Source organism: Lytechinus variegatus, chromosome 11 (assembly GCF_018143015.1).
Source record: "Lytechinus variegatus isolate NC3 chromosome 11, Lvar_3.0, whole genome shotgun sequence".
NCBI classification, from domain to species: domain Eukaryota; kingdom Metazoa; phylum Echinodermata; class Echinoidea; order Temnopleuroida; family Toxopneustidae; genus Lytechinus; species Lytechinus variegatus.
The window spans coordinates 10,387,663-10,409,543 of record NC_054750.1 but is presented as its reverse complement, the minus strand read 5'-3'; the positions used below and the strand labels follow the sequence as shown (position 1 = coordinate 10,409,543).

The window sequence follows — 21,881 nt, the reverse complement described above, 5'->3', positions numbered from 1 at the left end:
TATGTTTCAAGTCCATTTTCCTTGCTTTCTGCAATGAGTATACATGTAGTTATGAATGAAATTACAAAACTTGTATGGCATTGACTTTGAAGTGCTGTAAGAAATGAGAATGATAATCAGATATCTGTGAATATGCCAGTTCACCAGGCAATTATATGTATACATGTATTCTGAAATCATTTAACAATTATTCTGGATAGATATCTGCATTTTATTATTTAATTTGAATTTCATTCATTTGTTTCACTTGAATTGGTTTTCATCTTTACCCAATAAAAAAAAACCCACTCGACCAAATCCCCAAGTTGCATGGCGTATCATCCTGGAATAGCAGTCACTCAGTAAAAATGAGAATATTTCATTGCGAATGCAGCTGATGTTTTGGTGTCTTTCATAATATGTAGTGCATTACTCTTTTAGGTATATACCGGTAATCACTTGTTTATACTTTTGTATGGAATTGGCACTCCCTCCTCCACAGTGCAGTGTACATTAAAATTAATTTCTCATTTCCATCCCAATACATTACCGTACAAAGAAATCCTTCAAATGTCAAAAGAGAAAATGAGAATTCATGGGTATATGTAGTCTGTGACTTCCAGACCTACTGTACATGTACATTTCAGCATACATATTATAATCTGCTCTTGCATATAAAGGTGCTAATAAACACATACTCTGGATACTTAAAACCGTAAACCTTTTGAAATGTCAAATATTACAATGAGGATTTGTGTCTCTGAAACTCGTACATGTATTAGTTATTTATGCAGAATAATATCTACTATGAATTTATGATTTAGGCCTGCCCACCCTTCAAATGAATGCAAGTTCAAGTATCAAAATCAGGCTGATTTTATAGACTGCATTATGTCAGAGCTGTTTGTTATAAAACCAAGCAGTTTTATATTCTTTTAGTGACACACTCAGGTACATGTTTATATTTTACTTTGTCTCTAACAATGTTTACCTTTGAATGAGCATCATCACTTTTGATACATACAGTCAAGCAATAATAAATCCCCTCTAGAAATATCAACAACAAACATAAGGTTTATGTATATAGTGTACATGAATTGATAATAGGCCTATATCATAAAAAAATGCTACAATGTACTAGAAAATTAAAAATTGTTTAAACTGAGTTCTTTCCATAGAAGTTCAACTTAGGTATTCATTTAGACAATTTGATTTTAAAGACAAATCTTTGTCAAGAGGAAATAATTACATGGCAGATATACATTTTTCAAAATGCTGAGAAATTTGTAGCTTTAGAAATTTGATTGTGATTAAACGAAATACAAAAAAAAACTTGAGTCTAGCTCAGCATTCTAATTGAACCAGATTAAGAAGGAAATTGCTTCGGTATCTCCCTTCCTTTGTCCCTATTTTTAAACCTCTGCCACCGAAGACGGTGCTAGCGGCACTTTATTTTAGACTGCCTTTACGTCATACAGTCATATAGTTAGACACATATTTCGAGGACCCTCTGGGGTACGACAAGCATAATACATAATTACTGCATCACCTCAGAAGATAGAATTTGATATTAATGTCAAAGGTCTGTGAGGATGATTCAATGATAATAGTAGGATTTGACTGTAATAAGTGTTTATTCTAGAATTATTAAAATTCTTGGTATTCCTGATAATACCACAAAATACACATAGGTCTGCATCTCTGCATACATGTATGGGTGAATGTCCCTTCAAACTGTAATCTAGTGACAGTGCAAAATAGGAGAAACTTGTGCAGTTAATTTCTATCCTAAGTGGCAGCAATGCATGTTCAGAAAGAGATAAATAGTGAAAATGTTGGTACAGCTTCTGATTTTACATTCTGTGCAGTTCCTGTGTATAAATAAATCGTATCCATCCTACCAAAATTGATTCAAATATAATGTGAATAGTCAAATACAGCATATTTACACTCAAAATTTCATCAAATTCTATTGTAGAAATAGGAAAGCAAGGCATTTCTATTTTTCACTTTGCAAAATACAAATGCAGAACTCCATGATGTCACAACAGCCACTGTATTTTCCATGAAATATATCCATTATCCCAATTTTTATAGTATTGATTTTGAAGATAAGTTACAATGATCATGATTTTTCTTTATAGGATCATTTTAAGGGAAAAATGTGAAATTTGACAAAGAATGTGTAACATCATTGACTCTTTTGTCTGCATTCTGGCAGTATTCTGTATTATTGAAATAAAGCAAAATTTGATAATGCCATACCTTTATCCAGAGTGTGGAAGAGGTTGGGGGGGGGGGCATAAACATATAGGGCCTTCATTTACATGTACAGTGTAAGGTCAAATAGTTGAAATAGCTGTCGAATGTAAGTTGCATGTTTGTGATTGTAGATGGCTAATAACCGAGAGGCACTGGTGATGACACACACGTGAGAAATGGCCATGCCTGTCCCCCTATCTGTCCATCCACCTCACGCATCACAACCTGTGTTCAGACAAAAGAGATAATTATGTTTAAAGGTCAAGTACACCTCAGAAAAATGTTGATTAGAATCAAAAGAGAAAAATCAGACAAGCACAATGCTGAAAATGTCATCAAAATCGGATGTTTAAAAAGAAAGTTATGACATTTCAAAGTTTCGCTTATTTTTAACAAAATAATATATGAACGAGCCGGTTACATCCAAATGAGAGAGTCGATGACGTCACTCACTATTTCTTTTGTTTTTTATTGTTTGAATTATACAATATTTCAATTTTTACGAATTTGATAATTAGGACCTCCTTGCCTGAAGTGCAAAATGTTAAAGTAATGGAATTCCACGTGTTCGGGGAGGAATGAAACTTCATTTCACATGACAATGACGAGAAAATCAAAATATTTCATATGATAAAATACAAAAGAAATAGTGAGTGAGTGATGTCATCAGTTACCTCATTTGCATACTGACTGAGATGTGCATATCACTGTTTTGTGAAATGAAGCGGAACATTGAAATGTCATAAATTTCTTATTTTACATCCGATTTTGATGAAATTTTCAGTGTTATGCTTGTTGAATTTTTCTCCTTTTATTCAAATCAAGTTTTTGTTGGGGTGGACTTGTCCTTTCATAAATAAATTATGCATGGTTGTTTTGAATGCATTTTTTTGTATATTTCCTTTTTAATTTTCACAACGTTACCATTACATGTAAGTCTGCAACATTGGATAAGTTTCAACATTGCAATGAGTGGGGATTTCCAGGGCTGTTTTTTTATAGCATTTCAGGGGCTAAATCACCCCCAGTCCCCATGTAAGTTTTTCCCTGGGTTGTTTGAATGAACAGTATGCTTTTCACACTGCATTTCCTTAACCCCATACTGTCCTTAACCCCAGACTACCCTTAACCCCGTACTATCTTTTTTTTTGGTTTCACACTGTCTTTCTTAAACCCCAGGCATACTATTTGCTTAGCTGGGGGTTAATGCCTTAAAGAGAAATGCCAGTAGTTGCAGTAAACATTGATTTCATGAGAAATTCTGTAAAACCAGGCTTAATTGGCATTATATCATCGAGGATCTAGATCTGGTACAGTTACATAAACTGAACTTCCTGAAATCTTGAAATCAACGCTGAAAAATTTTCACACTGAAGATCACCAACGCAGATAGGCACACATGGGACAGTGTATTATTATTGCTGGAATAAAGACCCGACGGAAGTGACCAAATCAGCGATTATTTTGCTTATTTCTCAGCAATTACACAATTTCTTCCAGAATCCTTTGGCACATATTTTTTATTCATACAAACAGACACTTGGGTGATCATTATATTAGATTCTGTAAAAAGTCATTTTGAGATCGTTACCAATACTGGAATTCATCTTTAACCCCGGACTACATGTATCACACAGCTCATGAATAGTGACGATTTTGCCACACAGAGCGTAATTAATGTGCAATTTTGACTTCTTTGATTGGCTAATGCTTAGCCCCCCTTTTTCTTAGCCCAGTTTTGTTTCACACTGCATCTCTTAGCACCGCGTGGTGCTAGCACTGCAATATTAAAGCTGGTTAACCCTGCTTTTTTGCAGGGCCAGATAGTACCAATACCATGCTAGCCCACTTTGCTAAAACTTCGTGTAAAACCAATGTAAAGCCTAACCTCGGGAAATTGATGGGTCCAAGAGCCCACCCCCTTAGCCGCACCAATTTCCCAGGGTTAAAGAAAATATGTGCAGTGTGAAAAGCATACAAGTGACATGAAATACCAACATCAAATTTTGGTAATTTATAATTATATGAATGTTCATTTTCAAATTTATATTCAGATGAAATGAAGTTTTATCACAAAAATTATTCATGCAAAAATATGCTATATAAAATCTAATAACATTACAAGCAAAATTTGTATTGTGTATTTTATAAATTTTGGTCTGAGACGAAGGTTAATTTTTGTCTTTTTGGTATAAATCCACTTGTCAAGCATAAAGTAAGACAGCAATTTTCAGATACAATATCTGCACTTATAACAGCATTTCTGATACAAATTATTCAAATTTATAGGATGAATGTTTAGAAACTGTTCATGAATTACATAAAGCAAAAATGATTACATTGCATTCTTTACAAGAGAATGTGTATGTTGTCAAACTCAAATTATGACAAAAAATCAATTGTTGAATTAGGATATACATGTAAGGGTCACTAGACTTGAAAGAAAATCATGTTGTATTCTTGTTCAAACTTTTCCGTAAGCTACATGTACATCTATAGTTCCCACTCCCCAGTTTTCCATAGTACAGAAAAAGGTTAAATGTCACAGAATTTAGTGAACATGGAAATACATGGAAAACTCAATTTTACAGCCGCTTAAAAAAACTGAACCACAAAAGATACAGTAAAAACCATGAAAGTCAAAGTGAAATCTAATTCAAAAAAAAAGAAAGAAAACTGCATATCCCTCAAATAAGCCCATTGAACATTTTCACAGTATTTTTGCCAAACTTATTCAATAATAACATTTTTTTATATTGTTCCATGATATCAGTCACCAGAGAATATGGATTTGGCATTACATAAAATGGAACCTAAGCTTTGGGCAGGCTTTAATTTGGTTTTTGAGGGAAAATGTGAATGGGGCTTGTGGTGCACAGCTGAGGGTATATAGGTTTAACCTTGACTTTGACAGTTGTTAGGAAATTGTTTTGTTTTGGAGGAAATGTTGGTTGTAGCCTACCCATTCTTGGCAAGAGGATGTTTTTATGAATCGGAGGAGGCGTGTACCAATTTGATTGTTCTTGATGGGAATGATTCCATGATGTTGATATAACAACACCCATGTAAAAGTGTATTTGCACTTTTTTTGCTGACATTGGATTTAGAAGTTGAAAAAGTATATAAGAGGGGATAATAAAGTGTAGTGTTAACTTTGAAACAAAAGTATGAATAAATGACAATAGTTGCAGTAAACACTGATTTCACAAGAAAGTCAGTAAAACCAGGCTTAATTGTCACTATGTCATCGAGGATCTAGATCTGGTACAGATATATATACGGAACTTTGTGAAATCTTGAAATCTATGCTGAAAAATGTTCACACTGAAGATCACCAACGCATATAAGTGCATGTGGGACAGTGTATGATTATTGCTTTCAATGTCGGCCCGACGCTTACCCGAATCCCGTGATTATTTGCTAATTTCTCAACAATTACACATTTTCTTCTAGAATCCTTTGGCACATATTTTTTTATTTATACAAACAAACACTTTGGTGGTCATTTCATTGGATTCTGTACAAACTCATTTTGAAATTGTCACCACAACTGGTATTTACCTTTAATACCCAACTATAATATTAAGTATCTTTAGAATAAGATGAATGTCACTAGAGTTAATTTCACTGTATGCCTCGATCTTGCCATTTTAGTTTTCATTGAAGATCGAATTAACATGTTTGTTGAACAAAATTCAGAATATGTTTCTTTTGTTCTGTGAAAGGGTCATTTGAATGTATCAGGTCTATCCTAATGCACTTGACCATAATTGAAAAAGATTCACAATTTCTAAGTGGAATATATCATGTGAAAAATGGGGAATTTTCATCAACAATTTTGCTCTGAGTCAATTAGATTGAAGGATATCATTTACTTTGACAGTCAGTGAAAACCCCAACTGATACATGAACTGATCCCCTTTCAAACTTCTTCTATTGAATTCTAAACGTTCAAATTTTATTATTTTGAGGATATGATAGATTTCATCTTAATTGCAAATATCATTTCTCTTTTTGATTACATAGCTTATCAACCATGTATCCAACCTTGACAAGCTGGGCTATTCAGTTGCAGAGGTCATATGTTGGTAAGTATTCAATTATGATAGCATACAGTCAAACCTGTCTATTATGGCCACTAAGGTGAAACACAGAGGTCCGTATTCTGAAGTCGGGTTTAACTTAAACTCGGGTTTAAAGTTGTGGTTTAAGTATGGGAAGCCAAAAGTATCAAAAGTTTTATTAAGTTGTACGTTTCTCATGGTTACTCTGCTCTTTCCTGATTCATCGATGGTGAAAACAATCATCTATTTATACCTCCGAGATAATTATGAATAATTTAAGAGTCAAATGAGCTGAAATATATGATATCTCTACTGTTAGTGATTTATATAACAATTGGCCATTCATACATAAAACACAACTTTAAACCTGAGTTTAACTTGAACCCGACTTCAGAATATGGGTCAGAGAGTCATTACTGAAGATAGGTTATATACATGTAACATATTTCTTTCAAATAGGAGATAATTCTGATAGCCACGAAAGTCAGGTTTTCACTTTTTAGGCAGGTGGTTCTGTATTAGACAGGTTTGACTATATAAAAACTATAAACCAAATCAATTGTTACGTAGGCCTCATCCGACTGACCGAAATATTGTTTTTTTAGCAGACTCAACCTAACAATTCCTGTTTTAGGATGAAATCAAGGAATCATTTTGGGAGACTTTCTACACAAACACACAAGATTGGCTCATACATGTTCAATATAACCACGAGATGGCCTTGGTCTTATAAATGGTTTATCATAAATTGTATAAAGATGTACAGATGCATTCAATTGAATTTAAAAAAAAAAGAAAAAAGCTTTTGGAACATATTTATTATTAAATAAATTACAAATTTTATAACATAAAATTTGGAGAGTGGGTTCGTTTTAGATGCTTTCGAGCATCTTGCCCAATACCAGGAATTTTGAAACCAATGATTTTTTATTCATATTTCAAAGGACTATTCATTGTAAGCATACAAATATTATGTACATAAAAAAAGAGGAGGAACTTGCAATGCAGGAGGCCTTTTTAGGCTAGTGTAAATATTAAAGCTTACCATGCATACATGTGCATTGTATAATACATGTAGAAGAATTTGTAAAGCAGAGAGCGGATCCACTGACCATGGCCGCGCTACAGTGCCCACATATGGTTCTAAATATAGATATGACGCAGATCCAATATATAGGTCACCTATCCCCCCATTTCAACCCGACAGATGTAACCTACATTCAAATGTTCTCCTTATGAGCATGCATTGTGTTGCGATGGTAACCAGATAATAATGCAGGTAAATGTTACTGCACTTCCAATTTGTGCATTCAGAATTGAGTGTATGCAATTTTTATACTTTATTGGTTTTGAATTTTTTTCTTATTCCAGTGTATCCATATCTAAAATAAGGAATTCACATTAAATATTAAAAATCTATGCCTCTTACAATCTCATGTATGTACATGTAGGCTATCCATGTGAGCTTCAAGAAGGATAAAGAATATTTTGAATAAAATGTGGTTTAAAAAATTAGTTGCTATTCATTGGAAGGGAATGGAACATAGAAGTTCACATCATGCACTTGTACAGGACATCTCGAAAAAGGAAAATAGCTGATTACATGCTAGGGAAAGATGCAGCATCTCCCATTCTTTAATTCTTTGATAAACACCTTTTTTTAGCTCTCAAGTTTCTACAAATTTGATACATGTACATTATTTTTAAGATTTATTTGTTTACATAGTTAACTCTATCCCGGTTGTAGTCTCTGTTGATTGTTGTACATTGTAGGGCCTGTATGTAATTTACATGTACGTCATTTACAAGTAGGTAGTTTATTACAATTGGCATCCTTGAAAGCTAATTAAATTTATCACACCACAGCACATGAAAACAGGTACAATGTTATAGTGCATACACCTTTTTTACATGGCACAGATTGCGAGAAGAGGGAAAAATACAGTAGGCTGCGGATTTAAGTTTGAGATTGTGATCATGTTTGTATCTAGAGTTGATATGAAAACAGTATGTTGGTATCCATACATCACTGGTGAAATGGTTATGAGGTATCAGACTGTTCAGACATACTGTTCATTGTACAATGTATGTACAGTACTCCACATGCATCGACATACAGTGTAGATTGATTGGTCTATGTGGGTATGTGTGCTTTGCATAATTGCAATCATGTTGAGCTCCATTATTAAATGCACAATACGAAATGTACTCTAAATTTTCTCGATTTGTGCCCACAATTTATAAGATTTCTAAAAAAAGCTATCAGAAGCATCATTTTAAAGACAATTTACAGGAGATTTACAGAATATTTTGACCCCCCCCCCTCATGAACACAGAAGGCAAATACAAATTGTAATTTTAAAAGACGTCGGAAAATAGCATGTCCATGTACATATATATAATATGAATTTTTTCTTCCATATGGTATCTCATTTCTGAATCATGTAAAAGTGAAATACACCACTAGTTAGTGCATGTAATGAAAGAAATACTTAAAGCTATTAACGTGTTCAATCATTAATTAGTTTAAAGGTAAATGCCAGTTGTGGTACCGACATCAAAATGAGTTCGTACAGCATCCAATGAAATGACCACCAAAGTGTCTATTTGTATAAAGAAAACATATGTGCGAAAGGATTCTGGAAGAAATTGTGTAATTGCTGAGAAATCAGCAAATAAGCACAGGATTCGGGTCAAGCGTTGGGCCCGACATTCAAAGCAATGATTATACACTGTCAGAAAGGGAAATAATAATTTCTTATTTTTTTCTTTCCATTTTTTTTTTTTTTTTGGGGGGGGAATGTGGAGTATATACAGTAATGCACAATAGGCCTGTATTTTTTTAATAGGTTAGGATATTTTTAAAGCCTGATAAACTGGCCTTTGTTCTTGACACAATCTTTCTTATCTCTCTATTGCTGTCACTCCGATCCTATGGCTCATATACTGGCTGTCATAAAGTGTAGGCCTATATCTGACACTAGTTTACCACCCTGCACGTGTTCAAAAAGAAGTTTAAAGCGAGAGGACAAAAATAGGTTTTAGAGATTGGACTTGTATGTCATTGTAGAGCTGAAGTGCAAAAACATGAGGTCATAAGCCTTTGAATTCATATATGTACACGTTCACCTTTACATAATGATTTGCTTTTAATATCTCTTTTAAGACTTATGGGGTGTTGGAAGCCAATTTTAGAACCCCAAATCAATCATGAGTCTTGCAAGTAAATCATTGCAAAATTGTTATTGACCGCTTGTCCCGTGACTCTTTCCATCAACAACTATAGGCCTAAATTGATTTGCTCTAGTTAAAATTGATCTGCAGTGTATGACTTGTAAATTTACAATTGTTAGCAAATATATTTTTGAAACACCCCCCCCCAGAATTTTTTCATTGGCTTGTACAGTGTATTATGGTTTAATTCACTCTCTGATATGAAATTTTGGTTCAATTACGGCTAGACTATTATGATACAATTCTATAGAGTTTCAAATTGTCAGCACAATTGTCAGGGAATATACTGCATGCATTATATTTTTTTACCTAAATATGAATACATACATGTAGAAGTCCCATTTTATTCAGTCTATGTAGACCTACATGTACAAGAAGCACCACATACATTGCATTATAGTGTCATAACATTGATTTTTCCTAACCTTGGCCTAAATTGAGCCCACTCCTCAAGTCATAGGAAGTATAATCCAGGCTGCTCACATGCATGTTATACAGCCCAGTGAGCCCACACATTAGCACTCTACGTTGTGCATTTGAGAAATACTTTACTTTTAGCCTGAGTTTATTTTGAGTGAGACGACATATTCTATTTGCCCCTGACCTTGGCCTTTAATGAGCCATGAATTGTGAACACTCTCTGAAAAAAAACACTGCAAAAAAAAAAATCCTCAAATCACCTACAAATGTTAACAAAAAAAAGAAGTGGAAGTACATGTAGGTACATAATTGCTTTCATGTTTATTTGGTTGACAACTACTTTGAAATCAACTGAAATACATGCAGGAAAAAATATATTTCTCCATGTAAAAATGCTACTCCCCCAATATATTAGTTCATGATTATTTATAACATAGGTCTGGCTACATGTATTAAGCTTTGATAATATTTCAGAAATGTGAGTTAGATTTAATTATTCTCACTGCCCCTTCTTAAAGTACAATTACTTTTATTTCATTGACTGATTCTTTGCAATAATATATGTATATATTCCCATTTATTACCCTTTTAGTAGCGTCCTTTCTTGGTTATGTTTTTATTTCTAAAATAATACTTATTTCTTTATCATTTTGGGGGGACTCAAGAAAAATAAATATAACAACTATTAAACATGATGAATAAGAGCTTACGTGTATATGTAGATCAAGCCATTCACAAAAAAACATGCATTTTGCAATTGTATGTACATAACTTTACATTTCTTGACAATAAATTAAACCAAATTGTGAAAATGGATAATTTTTAGACTTGATTCAATACAAGTTTAAGTTTTTCAACCCTCAGTCTATTTTCACTTTATTTGACACTCTCATAAACTTGGTATAAAGTTCAGGTGCCTATGCCCGGTCATCATGCCAATGGGTGGTTAATAGTAGAATTAATTGCACTTTTGTTCAAGGGAATTGTTTCCCAAAGGAAGTCAACAATAGTCAAACTAATCTCATCAGATAATTACTTTCAGACCTAGATTTTTCTTTAGAGCTGCTGTATTGGATTAGCACTGCAGTCATACCAACAAAAGCAACTCAAGAATGATTACATTATTTTGAATGGCATATTATTGGTCAGATTTGATTAATAAATGCTGTTATGACTAGAGCACAAGTGCATGCACAATCACATGTATTTATCAATGCGAAATATTAACCCATAACACCCAATGGCTGATATACATGTAACTTGGGTGATAGGGTCCATAGAAAATCAGTCTTATGCTGAAATAAAATCATAGTCATCAACTTGTTTTTTTTTAATCAAGCTTTTATTTGACTATTAGACAAAGTTAAATTTGGACCATCTAGGCTGTTGACCTAGTGTAAGTATAGACTAATCAGAAATGAAACCGAATTGAGAATAGACATTGTAAATTTCTTATGTTTACTATTTTGTTTCTTTTTGCTTTCATAATGAAGAAATATATAGGCCTACTTCAAAATACAGGGGAGCGTTTCATGAAAGGACTTGTCAGACGTTTTATACGACAAGTCCTATTTTATCCGACAGTTACCATAGTAACATTGCCTTTCGGCCAATCAGGATCAAGCAAAGTTGTCTGATCTGACAATTTGTCAGATGAAAATGTTGATGAAACGCTCTTCGGTTATCATTCCCAGACAATTTGGGTGTCATATGAGTTAATAAATTGAATGTGTATTGTTAGGGAATTGTGCCCCAATTGGCTCTCCATAGTTAAACCATAACATTAAACCATGGTTTAATTTAAACCCGAGTTCAGAATACAGGCTGGTGGGTTCAACCTATACATGGCATGAGACTATTAACTGAGTAGATCAACTGCTTGAAGATTACTGTAAGTGAGGGAACTGGAAATTAAATGAGTTTTCTTCTATTTGTTTACAAGCCTTGCCTTTGCATACATATACATGTAGATGGGATTGACTTGGATGAATCATTTGCCCAAGATCATGAATATTCCATGATGAATTCAATGTTTAATGAAGATGAACGGGGAGCTCCTTAATAACCTGTCTGCACAGATCTTAATAATGAACTTCATCAACAGAACTGAAGCATTGAAATGTTGTGGTGTAGCGGTTCTGACTCTGGTAAATGTAATCAGTGGGTTGTGTGTTCAAATCCACCATGGGATTCCACCATTGGTTCCCACCATTAATTCCAACCATGGGACTGACGCCTTCCAGTCAATCCCCAATTTACCACTCTCCACCCAGGTGGGTACCCGGTAGGATGTGAAACCCTATGTACATGTAGTATGCCTAGCAATTGAGTCTGTGAACTCTTGTTGAAATACTCCCCAGGGAATAGAGAAAGTGCATACATTTATTTTATCTGATGACCGTGGTAATAATATGTAAAGGGCTTAAAGGTATTGTTTAACTTTGTAAGCAGCCGATTTAAAAAATTCTCAAACCAAGATGAAACATGTGTACAAGTGCATGTATTAGAACTAACAAACCCTGAAAACAACCATTATTGGGAATGAAAAGCTAAAATTACAAGGCAAACCCCGATTTTGTAAATAGGCGTCTTATAGACGCCTAAATAGTACACATAACTGTATGGGATGAAATTAAGATGGTGTTTCCGGTCACTTTATATTTCAATTTTTGAAGCACTAAACGATTTTCGAACGCAATTTTTTCAGGGCTTCAAATTTGTAACATATCACAGACCCAGGTAACAGGTGTGACCTTCTAGCTCAGATTTTTTTAAAGTCAAACCAATGTTAACCAATCACTTTAAGAGATGTTGATCTGATGTAAAGTGTTAATAAATGCGGATGTTCTTATTAGTATGGCTAGATGCTCCATTTGTATAACTAGCAGAATTATTGTGTTGGGTTTGATGAAATGAAATTACACTGAAGTGAGCTCAAGTTTATTTGCAACGAATGGTACATCACAGAACAGTGTGTTGACTGCCAAATTTGTGTAATTCTTTTTTCAGCTAGTTCGATACATGCATTGTATACAGGCCGTATATTGTGCATGTAGCATTTTTATTTGAGCCTCTGATTTCAATGTTTTGAAAATAGTATTCCTGTCTCAATTTGAAGCAAATTCCTTTCATCTGGGAGTGGCAAGAAGGAGGAGGGCGCAATGAATCCATAATTTGGGTACCCAGTAGGATGTGAATATCATTGTTGCTTGTCCAGTTTTGTGTTTCGCCTCGATGGCGACTGGCTGGTATACTCCCTAGGGAGTGGAGGATGTGCATACATTGTACGTGGTAATTACTTGTTGAATCCAATGTTGGGGGTAATAATAATTCTATATAAAGTGCATACCCCTTTCATATTGCGCTTTTCACCGGAGAACTTCACCGGCGAAGTTCGCCAGCGAAGGGGAAAGTGTCCAGTATGAAAGGTACACAGGAGAACTTCACCGGTGAAGTTCGCCGGCGAACTTCTCCACCTCTAGAGGTGGAGAACTTCACCGGTGAAACAGCCAGTATGAAAGCAAACCGGAGAACTTCTCCTCTTTAATGATGTCAGAGGTCAATTTTTTTCTCTCCCAAAGACCCCTGTACCGAGATTCCGCGCGCGATAAGTTGCAAGCTCAGCTGAATGCTATGGCCAAGTATATACCCTCAAAAATATTTTTTTTTTACTAACAATATTTATTTAAAAGCACTTTTTACATGTATAAAATGCGCTATAAAACAAGGTGATATTGTTTGTTTTTCTCGAAATACTTCCAAAATATGTTGTAATTAATTTTTTGATACCTTTTTGTAAAAGGTAAGAAGTAATGTTTACAATTTTCTTTCGTTTTGTTCTGCAATCGCCCGTTGACTTTCGCCGGGGAAGAAATGTCAGTGCGAAAGGGTACATTTTTTTCTTCGCCGGTGAAGTGAGGAATGCGAGGCGGAGAAGTTCACCGGCGAAGTTTGGCGGTGAAAAATGAAAAAGGCAATATGAAAGGGGTATTAGATATATACAATGTATATATGTACAGTAGTCAAAAGTTAATGAACCCCACAACAAAGCACTCCTTTATGCCAAGTGTTGAATGTAGACAAAATACTACAATATTGCGTGGGCCCAGAGAAACAAACTCTATTGAATGTAATTATAACCTGATTTCACAACTAAATGTCTAAAAGATGTTAGGTCTTGAACACTTTAAATATGTTCATTTTCTGGTTGGGGTTCACTAACTTTTGAGCACCACTGTATATCTCAAATTCTTATTAAAGATAAAGTCTAGTTGTGGTAACGATCTCAAAATGACTTTTTACAGAATCCAATATGATGACCACCCAAGTGTCTGTTTATATGAATAAAAAAAATATGTGCCCAAGGATTCTGAAAGAAATTATGTAATTGCTGAGAAATAAGCAAAATAAGCGCGGATTCAGGCACTTCTGTCGGGTCTTTATTCCAGCAATATAATATACACTGTCCCACGAGTGCCTATCTGTGTTGGTGATCTTCAGTGATTGTTTTTCAGCTTAGATTTTGTGATTTCACAAAGTGCAGTTTATGTAACTGTACCTGATCTAAATCGACGATGATATAGTAATACTTAACCTTGGTTTTTACAGACTTTCTCATGAAATCAGTGTATTACTGCAACTACTGTAATCTAGCTTGAAAGCACATTATAAATGTCCAGAACATGGTGTTGCTGTTTTTCCCTCTTTTCACTGAAATGAGATATTGATCTTCTCTTTTTATGGGGAGACATTGTTGCTGTTTTTCCCCCACACCGAGATAGCAAAACTTCTCCTCCTCACCCAAAGGAACTGTCAATTGTGATAAAATGTCAATTATTATACAGAGCTGGACATGAAGATGAATATTTTGTTGATGTGATGAATATATACCAAGTGCTATTAAAGGTATTGTTTAACTTTGTGAGCAGCCGATTTAAAAAATTCTCAAACCAAGATGAAACATGTGTACAAGTGCATGTATTTGAACTAATAAATCCTGAAAACAACCATTATTGAGAATGAAAAGCTAAAACTACAAGGCAAACCCCGATTTTGTAAATAGGCATCTTATAGACACCTAAATAGTACACATAAGTGTATGGGATGAAATTAAGATGGTGTTTCCGGTCACTTTATATTTCAATTTTTGAAGCATTAAATAATCATTTTCGAACGCAATTTTTTCTGGGCTTCATTTTTGGAACATATCACAGACACAGGTGACAAGAGTGACCTTCTAGCTCAGATTTTTTAAAAGTCAAACCAATGTTAACCAATCACTTTAAGTTAAATAGAGAACAAAAACACTAGCAATCATTTTTCATCTTCTTGTTCCTTATTTCTCTCTCTCTCCCTCTCTGTTTTCCTTTCTTGTATCAGTTTACGCCTTGCAGTGGTACATCCAGCCAAGGAGATTCGAGGAGCGGGGTTGAGGGCGCTTCGCCACCTTATCCAGGATGAGACCACAGTCCAGGCCATGCTGGCCCTCCATGTTGATCGTCTTCTCATGCGATCCTTGGACATCTATCAGCGGAACGATGTAGAGAGGATACAGGCTCTTAGATTTATCAGAAGGGTAGGTCATCCAACATCAGTTACAGTGTAAAATTGTGTAGAAAGTCTATTAAGGAAATAAGAAAGTGGCTGAAACCTGAAGACAAATTCCCCATAGAAACAAGAAGATGGGAAGTGACTGGTATTGGAGACACAATCCTGTATTGCAACAATATTCGATGGATGATATGACTCTTAAAGTAGAAGTAGACGTATAGTCAGTCATCCTTTTCGGCCCTACCCCCCCCCCCCCCCCTTCATCAAGTTCACAACTTTAACAAAATGAATACGATTGTTGTTTTACTACGTTTTTCCAAAATGATTTGATTCTCAATGTATTGCACTTTTTAAAGTATTAAATGTAAATTATATTGAATTTGAATTAAATGGTGGAGATATGAGCCCGTCATTATTCATGGTTCTTTTAATACCCAATATTAAAGTTCAGTGCCAAAATAACTATTGGGGCATTTTAAGAAACTTGCCATCAATTTCATTTCTGTACTTGGTCCCCAAAGCAATCATGATATCTTGAAACGAATTAACTGATTCTTACAAGGAGTATATACTATAATATTTGCTACAGCTCAAATTAATCAGTTGTAAAATTATAGTATCGATTTGTAATTGATTGCAAATATTGTCTTGTATTACTCCACTTTGTCTAGGATGTATAGATGGGAAATATGTAATTTTTTAAATTCAAATTGCAATCTACCTGTTAAAGGTCAATTTGTTTTACGTTAGTTGCAAACATAGCTGCATAGATTAATCCATGCTCCAATTCTTCCCTGAAGGCCTCAATATTTCCATGAAATTTACACAGTGGTGTTTATCCAACCATCTCAGATTCTTGCCGTCGCCCCCGCCTACTGCCCAGTCTCGCTAGTCCATATCTTGGTTGCCATTAGCAACAGCGATGACAAGGAACGGGATCGGATGAGGAACGCATGCGTAGCGACACTCTGTGAACTTGGTAAGTACTTTTGGATGGAAGTTGTCTATTTTCCATGCTTGCTCAAGTTGAATCCAACTTTGTAATAGTGCTCTAACTCATGGGGGCCATAATTACGTGATTTTGAAAGAAGAATAAATACACCTCCAATGGGTTAAATGCACTAAAACATTTGCGTTTGTATGTTTTGTGCATATATTTATAGTTTATTAGGCATACTTGAATCCCCCCCTTTTATGTAGAAAGCACCATTAAAAAAAAATTGGTTACAGAAGAAACGTAAATCATATTTTTGTACTTTTTCATGAATCATGATAACTGATGTCAGGTTTTGATATATAAACACAAATTATTATTGAATGCACTCTTGTTGTTATGGTAAAATACATATAGAGGACCCGTAATTAACATCCCATAAAATTTGTTTGGCATCAGAACAATGTGAAGTTCCCTGAATTTGTATACACTTTTCAGGGAAAGTTAATGCTTATGAATGATATACTGGTGGCGGCTTACAAGCAAATAAGTGTTGGTACATATATATACATACAATATGAAAGGATTGAAGTAAATGTCATTCTGTAGGTGTTCTTGTTATTAGTTATCTCTCATCTGTTTTGTGGTGAAGTATCGGTAACTGTAATGGCATGTGGTGGTATATTAGTTACTATAGAAAGGTCATTATACCATATTTATTGCTATTCCTGGCAAGGTTATATGTATTTATTACTAACCAAAATTGAGTGATATTTGTTTGTTTCCCCCTTTTTATTGTTTTATTTCCTTGAGTTTTTTCCAACATTCCTTGAAAGTAATATTCATATCATACATGTATCAGCTTTTGGCTTCACCGTCATCAAAATATCAGAAAATAGGACTTTAATTATTCTCTTACATGATCAAAATAGAACAGAAACATTCAAGTCCCAGCTAAAAACTTATTTAATCTCCCATTAACAGTTTAGTATTGTGTTTTTTTCAGGAAAATTGAAATTCTCTTCTTGTTTGTTTTCTATTACTGTTGTGTTTTCTGTTTATTTTCCTTGAAGCGCCATGAGCACCGAAAGGTGGACCTGTGCGCTATATAAGTAGCCACCATTATTATTATTATTAAAATTTTGGTCAGTATTGATATCCTCCTCATCATCGCAATCCTCGTCCTTATCACCATCATAATCATAATCATCATTGTTGTCATTATCATCATCATCATTGTTGTCATCATCTTCACCCTCTCCTCCTCTTCCTTCCCCTTCATCGCCATAATCCTCCTCATCATCATTATTATCATCATCATCATGGACATAATATTTTATTATCATACATTGTATTAGTGTTTTCTTCTGTGACTAATTATTCATTAGCTGTTTTCAAAGGCAGCACTGCTGCTTTATCGAATTACATAAAGCAGGTGAGACTGCCAGAGACGTTCTACTTGTTTTTTATTTGTTTTGTTATTTTCCTCCCCCTTTGTTTTGTTTTGTTTGTTTGCTTGGATTTTTTTTTTTTTTGGGGGGGTCTTAGAATGAAACTCAAATGAATACAGCCAAAGCCAGTAAGACTTGGACTCTCTACTGATTTAACCAGTTCGCTATATTTGTTGGTTGACAATCATATCCTGGGCGGAAAGTCACCCACTCAAAGTTTCCTAGTTGGGTAGACATACATGTCAGGAAGGGGATGGGAAGGGGAGTTGGGGGAGACCTCTAAATATATCCTAAATAAGGTATTTTGAGATTTCCTCATATAGACCCGTGATTAGATCAAGGACTAGTATGGCGAATGAGGAGGTTTATAACTACGAGCAGTTGGTCAGATAGTCCAGTACCATGTGGACCAAACCTATTTGGTTTACTCTCAATTTAGTCTAAATGCTGTTTGGTCTCCAGAATAATTGGCCCTCTTAGTCTAATTCTGTTGGTCCGATTTCTACTTAGTCTACATATTGGTGTTTTTTTAAGTGTCATGAAATTTGGTTCCTAAACAGTTCGTCTAACTATAAAGCGGTTTTAGTCCAAGTGGATATTAAATGAAATGGATATAGGTTGACTGGGAAATTAGAAAAACTTGTAAGAGGGATAAATGGAAGTTAGACCAAATGGTTACTTGATGAACTGGGGAGCGTTTCATGAAAGGACTTGTCGGACGTTTTATCCGACAAGTCCCATTTTATCCAACAGTTACCATAGTAACAGTGCCTCACAGCCAATCAGAGTCAGAGAAAGATGTCAGATCTGACAACTTGTCGGACAAAAATGTTGATGAAACACTCCCCAGGTTTAGACTAAGCAGGAGTAGACCGTGTGAGAGGAGACCAAACGGAACCTTCCAAAAATAGACAAAGTGGATATAGACCAGTTTGCAAACTTTCTTTATGTTCTTTTTAAATGCACAAACATACAAAGTGCACTGCACCCTTTTCCATTTCCTCAAGACTTGATTGAAAGTCATGAAAACTTTTGACTGAATTGAATTGCATTTGTTGCTGGCTGAAAAAAGACACTTCTCAAGTTCTCATTCCCTTTCATCTATAAAGTGGAGTCGTACCCCTAATTAGCAATCTACTCAATTTCCGAAATGAGCCTTCAGCTTAAAGATGGTGGGGTGAATTACGAAATTATAAAATTTGATTCAAACTGGAATATAGATTTAAATTTATTTGATCTGATTGAAAAAAAGAAGCAGTGCACTTTCTGTATCTCTTTTAATATTTGGGTGGACACTCGCATCTCAGACAAGTGGTCATCATTTTAATTTCCTGTTTGAAGCAGACAGTTAGGAGACGAGGGAGGAGGAGGCTGTTTGAGGGGGGGGGGCTGCTCAAGAGACCTCAAAATTTAGTCCTCAACAAACTATTTTAAGAGACGTCCTCTGTTCATGGCTGGTTAACTGACTGACTGGCGGCTGAATGAAGGAAAAGATCTTCCTGAATGACTCCTACTCCTAAAGCCTACGCATTCATTGTCCTCAACACTTAAAACGTTTTAACCATTACCTGGGGAGCATTTCATGATAGGACTTGTCGTTTTATCTGACAAGTCTTGTTTTATCCGACAGTTACCATAGTAACAGTGCTTCTAAGCCAATCAGAATCAAGAAAGGTTGTCAGATCTGACTACTTTTCGGACAAAAGTATTGATGAAACGTTCCCTGGGGTGTTTCAGAAACTTTATATATGACTAAAAAATCACTCTAAAATCAATTCCAGTTACGAGAGGTAAATCATCATACATGTAGCATTCATTGTTCAGGGTCTCATTATATAAAAACTTGTTATAGTAACAAATGCACAGTGCACAATTTCTATAACAAGTTTATCATCAGCTAGTGGAATTGAATGATTTCATAGCAAATTATTTAATATTGTAACAAGTTTAATGAAACAGGCAAGGGGCTTGTTGCAGAAAGAGTTGCGTTTAAACTCAATAGCAAAAAAAAATCAATCGCAAGTCCCAAATGCACAGTGTTGATTGGTTGAAAATCAAGTTGCGCTTGATTTTTAGAGTTGCGATTGTTGCCATTATTGCCATTTTACTTATCTTAAGCTTAATAAGTTCATTTGATCATGTTAAACCCCTTTTACACCTTCACGGAAGCAACACGGATCATCCCGGATTGTCGACCCGGGGTCATCCACGTACAGTCGGGGATTACCATGTACACACCGGCTACTCATCCGGCGTCATCCTTGGTGTACCAGCATATCCGAGAGAAAATTTGAACACATTCAATTTTTCATCCTAGAGTACACGGACAAATAATCATCCGTGTAACCACCTTGTACATTCTCGTTGCCACTAAATGCGTCCGGGAGGCTCCTTGTAAGAACCAGGAGGTCCTTGTTAATACCGGCTATACCTGGGGTTGAAAATGTTCCATTGTTCGCACACATGAACAATAGTCATTGGTCATGGCCATGTATATGTACGCTTCAGACGTTGTCAAAATGAAAGAAACTTTGATCTTGGCTATATAAGCTCTAGAGGTATCCCAGTAGAGACTGTAAAGGTCCGTGTAAGAACCCAGTAACATCCACACTTTTCCGTACACTCCGTGTAAATACCCAGTTAAACAAGTATTCACATGTAGCATCCTTGAAGGCGTAAAAGGGGCTTTAGATGCACATTTTCTCATTTATATTTTAATCTAGCTGTTCTGAATCCTGCTGCCTTTGCCCATGCGTGAGGACTAGGAGCCCTGGTACGTAACATCCTAGACATTCAGCTCTTGAGGATCAACGAAGCCGACATTTTAACCCTTCTATAGAGAGTTTTCCACTGAGCCACAACACCTCTAGTATTATTACAATTTGGCTTGATCTTGTAGCCTAAGTCATTGAAGAATCTCAACTGTTATTGTAAAGACACACATTTTCTCATTTATATTTTAATCTAGCTGTTCTGAATCCTGCTGCCTTTGCCCATGCGTGAGGACTAGGAGCCCTGGTGGGTGTTTCATAAAGCTGTTCGTAAGATAAGAGCGACTTTAAGAACGACTGGTGATCCTTTCTTTTGGTAAATGTATACAGCATTGGCGATGGTTTAGCGCGTAAGAAAGGATCACCAGTCGTTCTGATAATCGCTCTTATCTTACGAACAGCTTTATGAAACGGCCCCCTGGTACGTAACATCCTAGACATTCAGCTCTTGAGGATCAACGAAGCCGACATTTTAACCCTTCTATGGAGACTTATCCACTGAGCCATAACACCTCTAGTATTATTACATTTGACTTGATCTTATAGCTTTATAAGTCATTGAAGAATCTCAACTGTTATTGTAAAGACACACATTTTCTCATATTTTAATCTAGCTGTTCTGAATCCTGCTGCCTTTGCCCATGCGCGAGGACTAGGAGCCCTGGTACGTAACATCCTAGACATGCAGCTCTTGAGGATCAACGAAGCTGTCATGTTGACCCTTCTACATCTCCTCAACCATCCTTGTGGTTTAAAGTTTGGTTGATCTTGTAGCTAAAGTCATTGAAGAATCTCAACTGTTATTGTAAAGACACATATTTTCTCATTTCTATTTTAATCTAGCTGTTCTGAATCCTGCTGCCTTTGCCCATGCGCGAGGACTAGGAGCCCTGGTACGTAACATCCTAGACATGCAGCTCTTGAGGATCAACGAAGCTGTCATGTTGACCCTTCTACATCTCCTCAATCACCCTGCAAGCAGGAGGTTCATCAGGTTCAAAGTCGACATTGAGGTAACGCATTAGCCGAGATTTCTTTGTATGTCCCATTGACTTTTACTCCAGTGGCGACTGCTCCGATGGATATTCTGCACGTTTTAATTTTTTTTCTGATTTTCCAATTAGTGCTGTAACATGTAGTATATGCCCTATAGAAACATTGCCATGCTCTGAAAATATAAAAACTTATAGGCCTGCAAGTGCTCCTGTCAATATCC

General features: G+C 35.5%; 1 protein-coding gene across 2 annotated transcripts in view; it reads left to right on the top strand.

The window, feature by feature from the left end:
- Positions 1–21,881, top strand: part of LOC121424491 (rapamycin-insensitive companion of mTOR-like) — an 87,320-nt gene that overhangs the window by 23,088 nt on the left and 42,351 nt on the right. For both annotated transcript variants that reach the window (XM_041620199.1, XM_041620198.1), the window contains exons 4-8: positions 6,268–6,329; positions 15,339–15,534; positions 16,362–16,488; positions 21,280–21,393; positions 21,623–21,678. In XM_041620199.1, the coding sequence (XP_041476133.1) occupies positions 6,268–6,329; positions 15,339–15,534; positions 16,362–16,488; positions 21,280–21,393; positions 21,623–21,678 (555 nt within the window). The remainder of the gene's footprint in view (positions 1–6,267; positions 6,330–15,338; positions 15,535–16,361; positions 16,489–21,279; positions 21,394–21,622; positions 21,679–21,881) is intronic.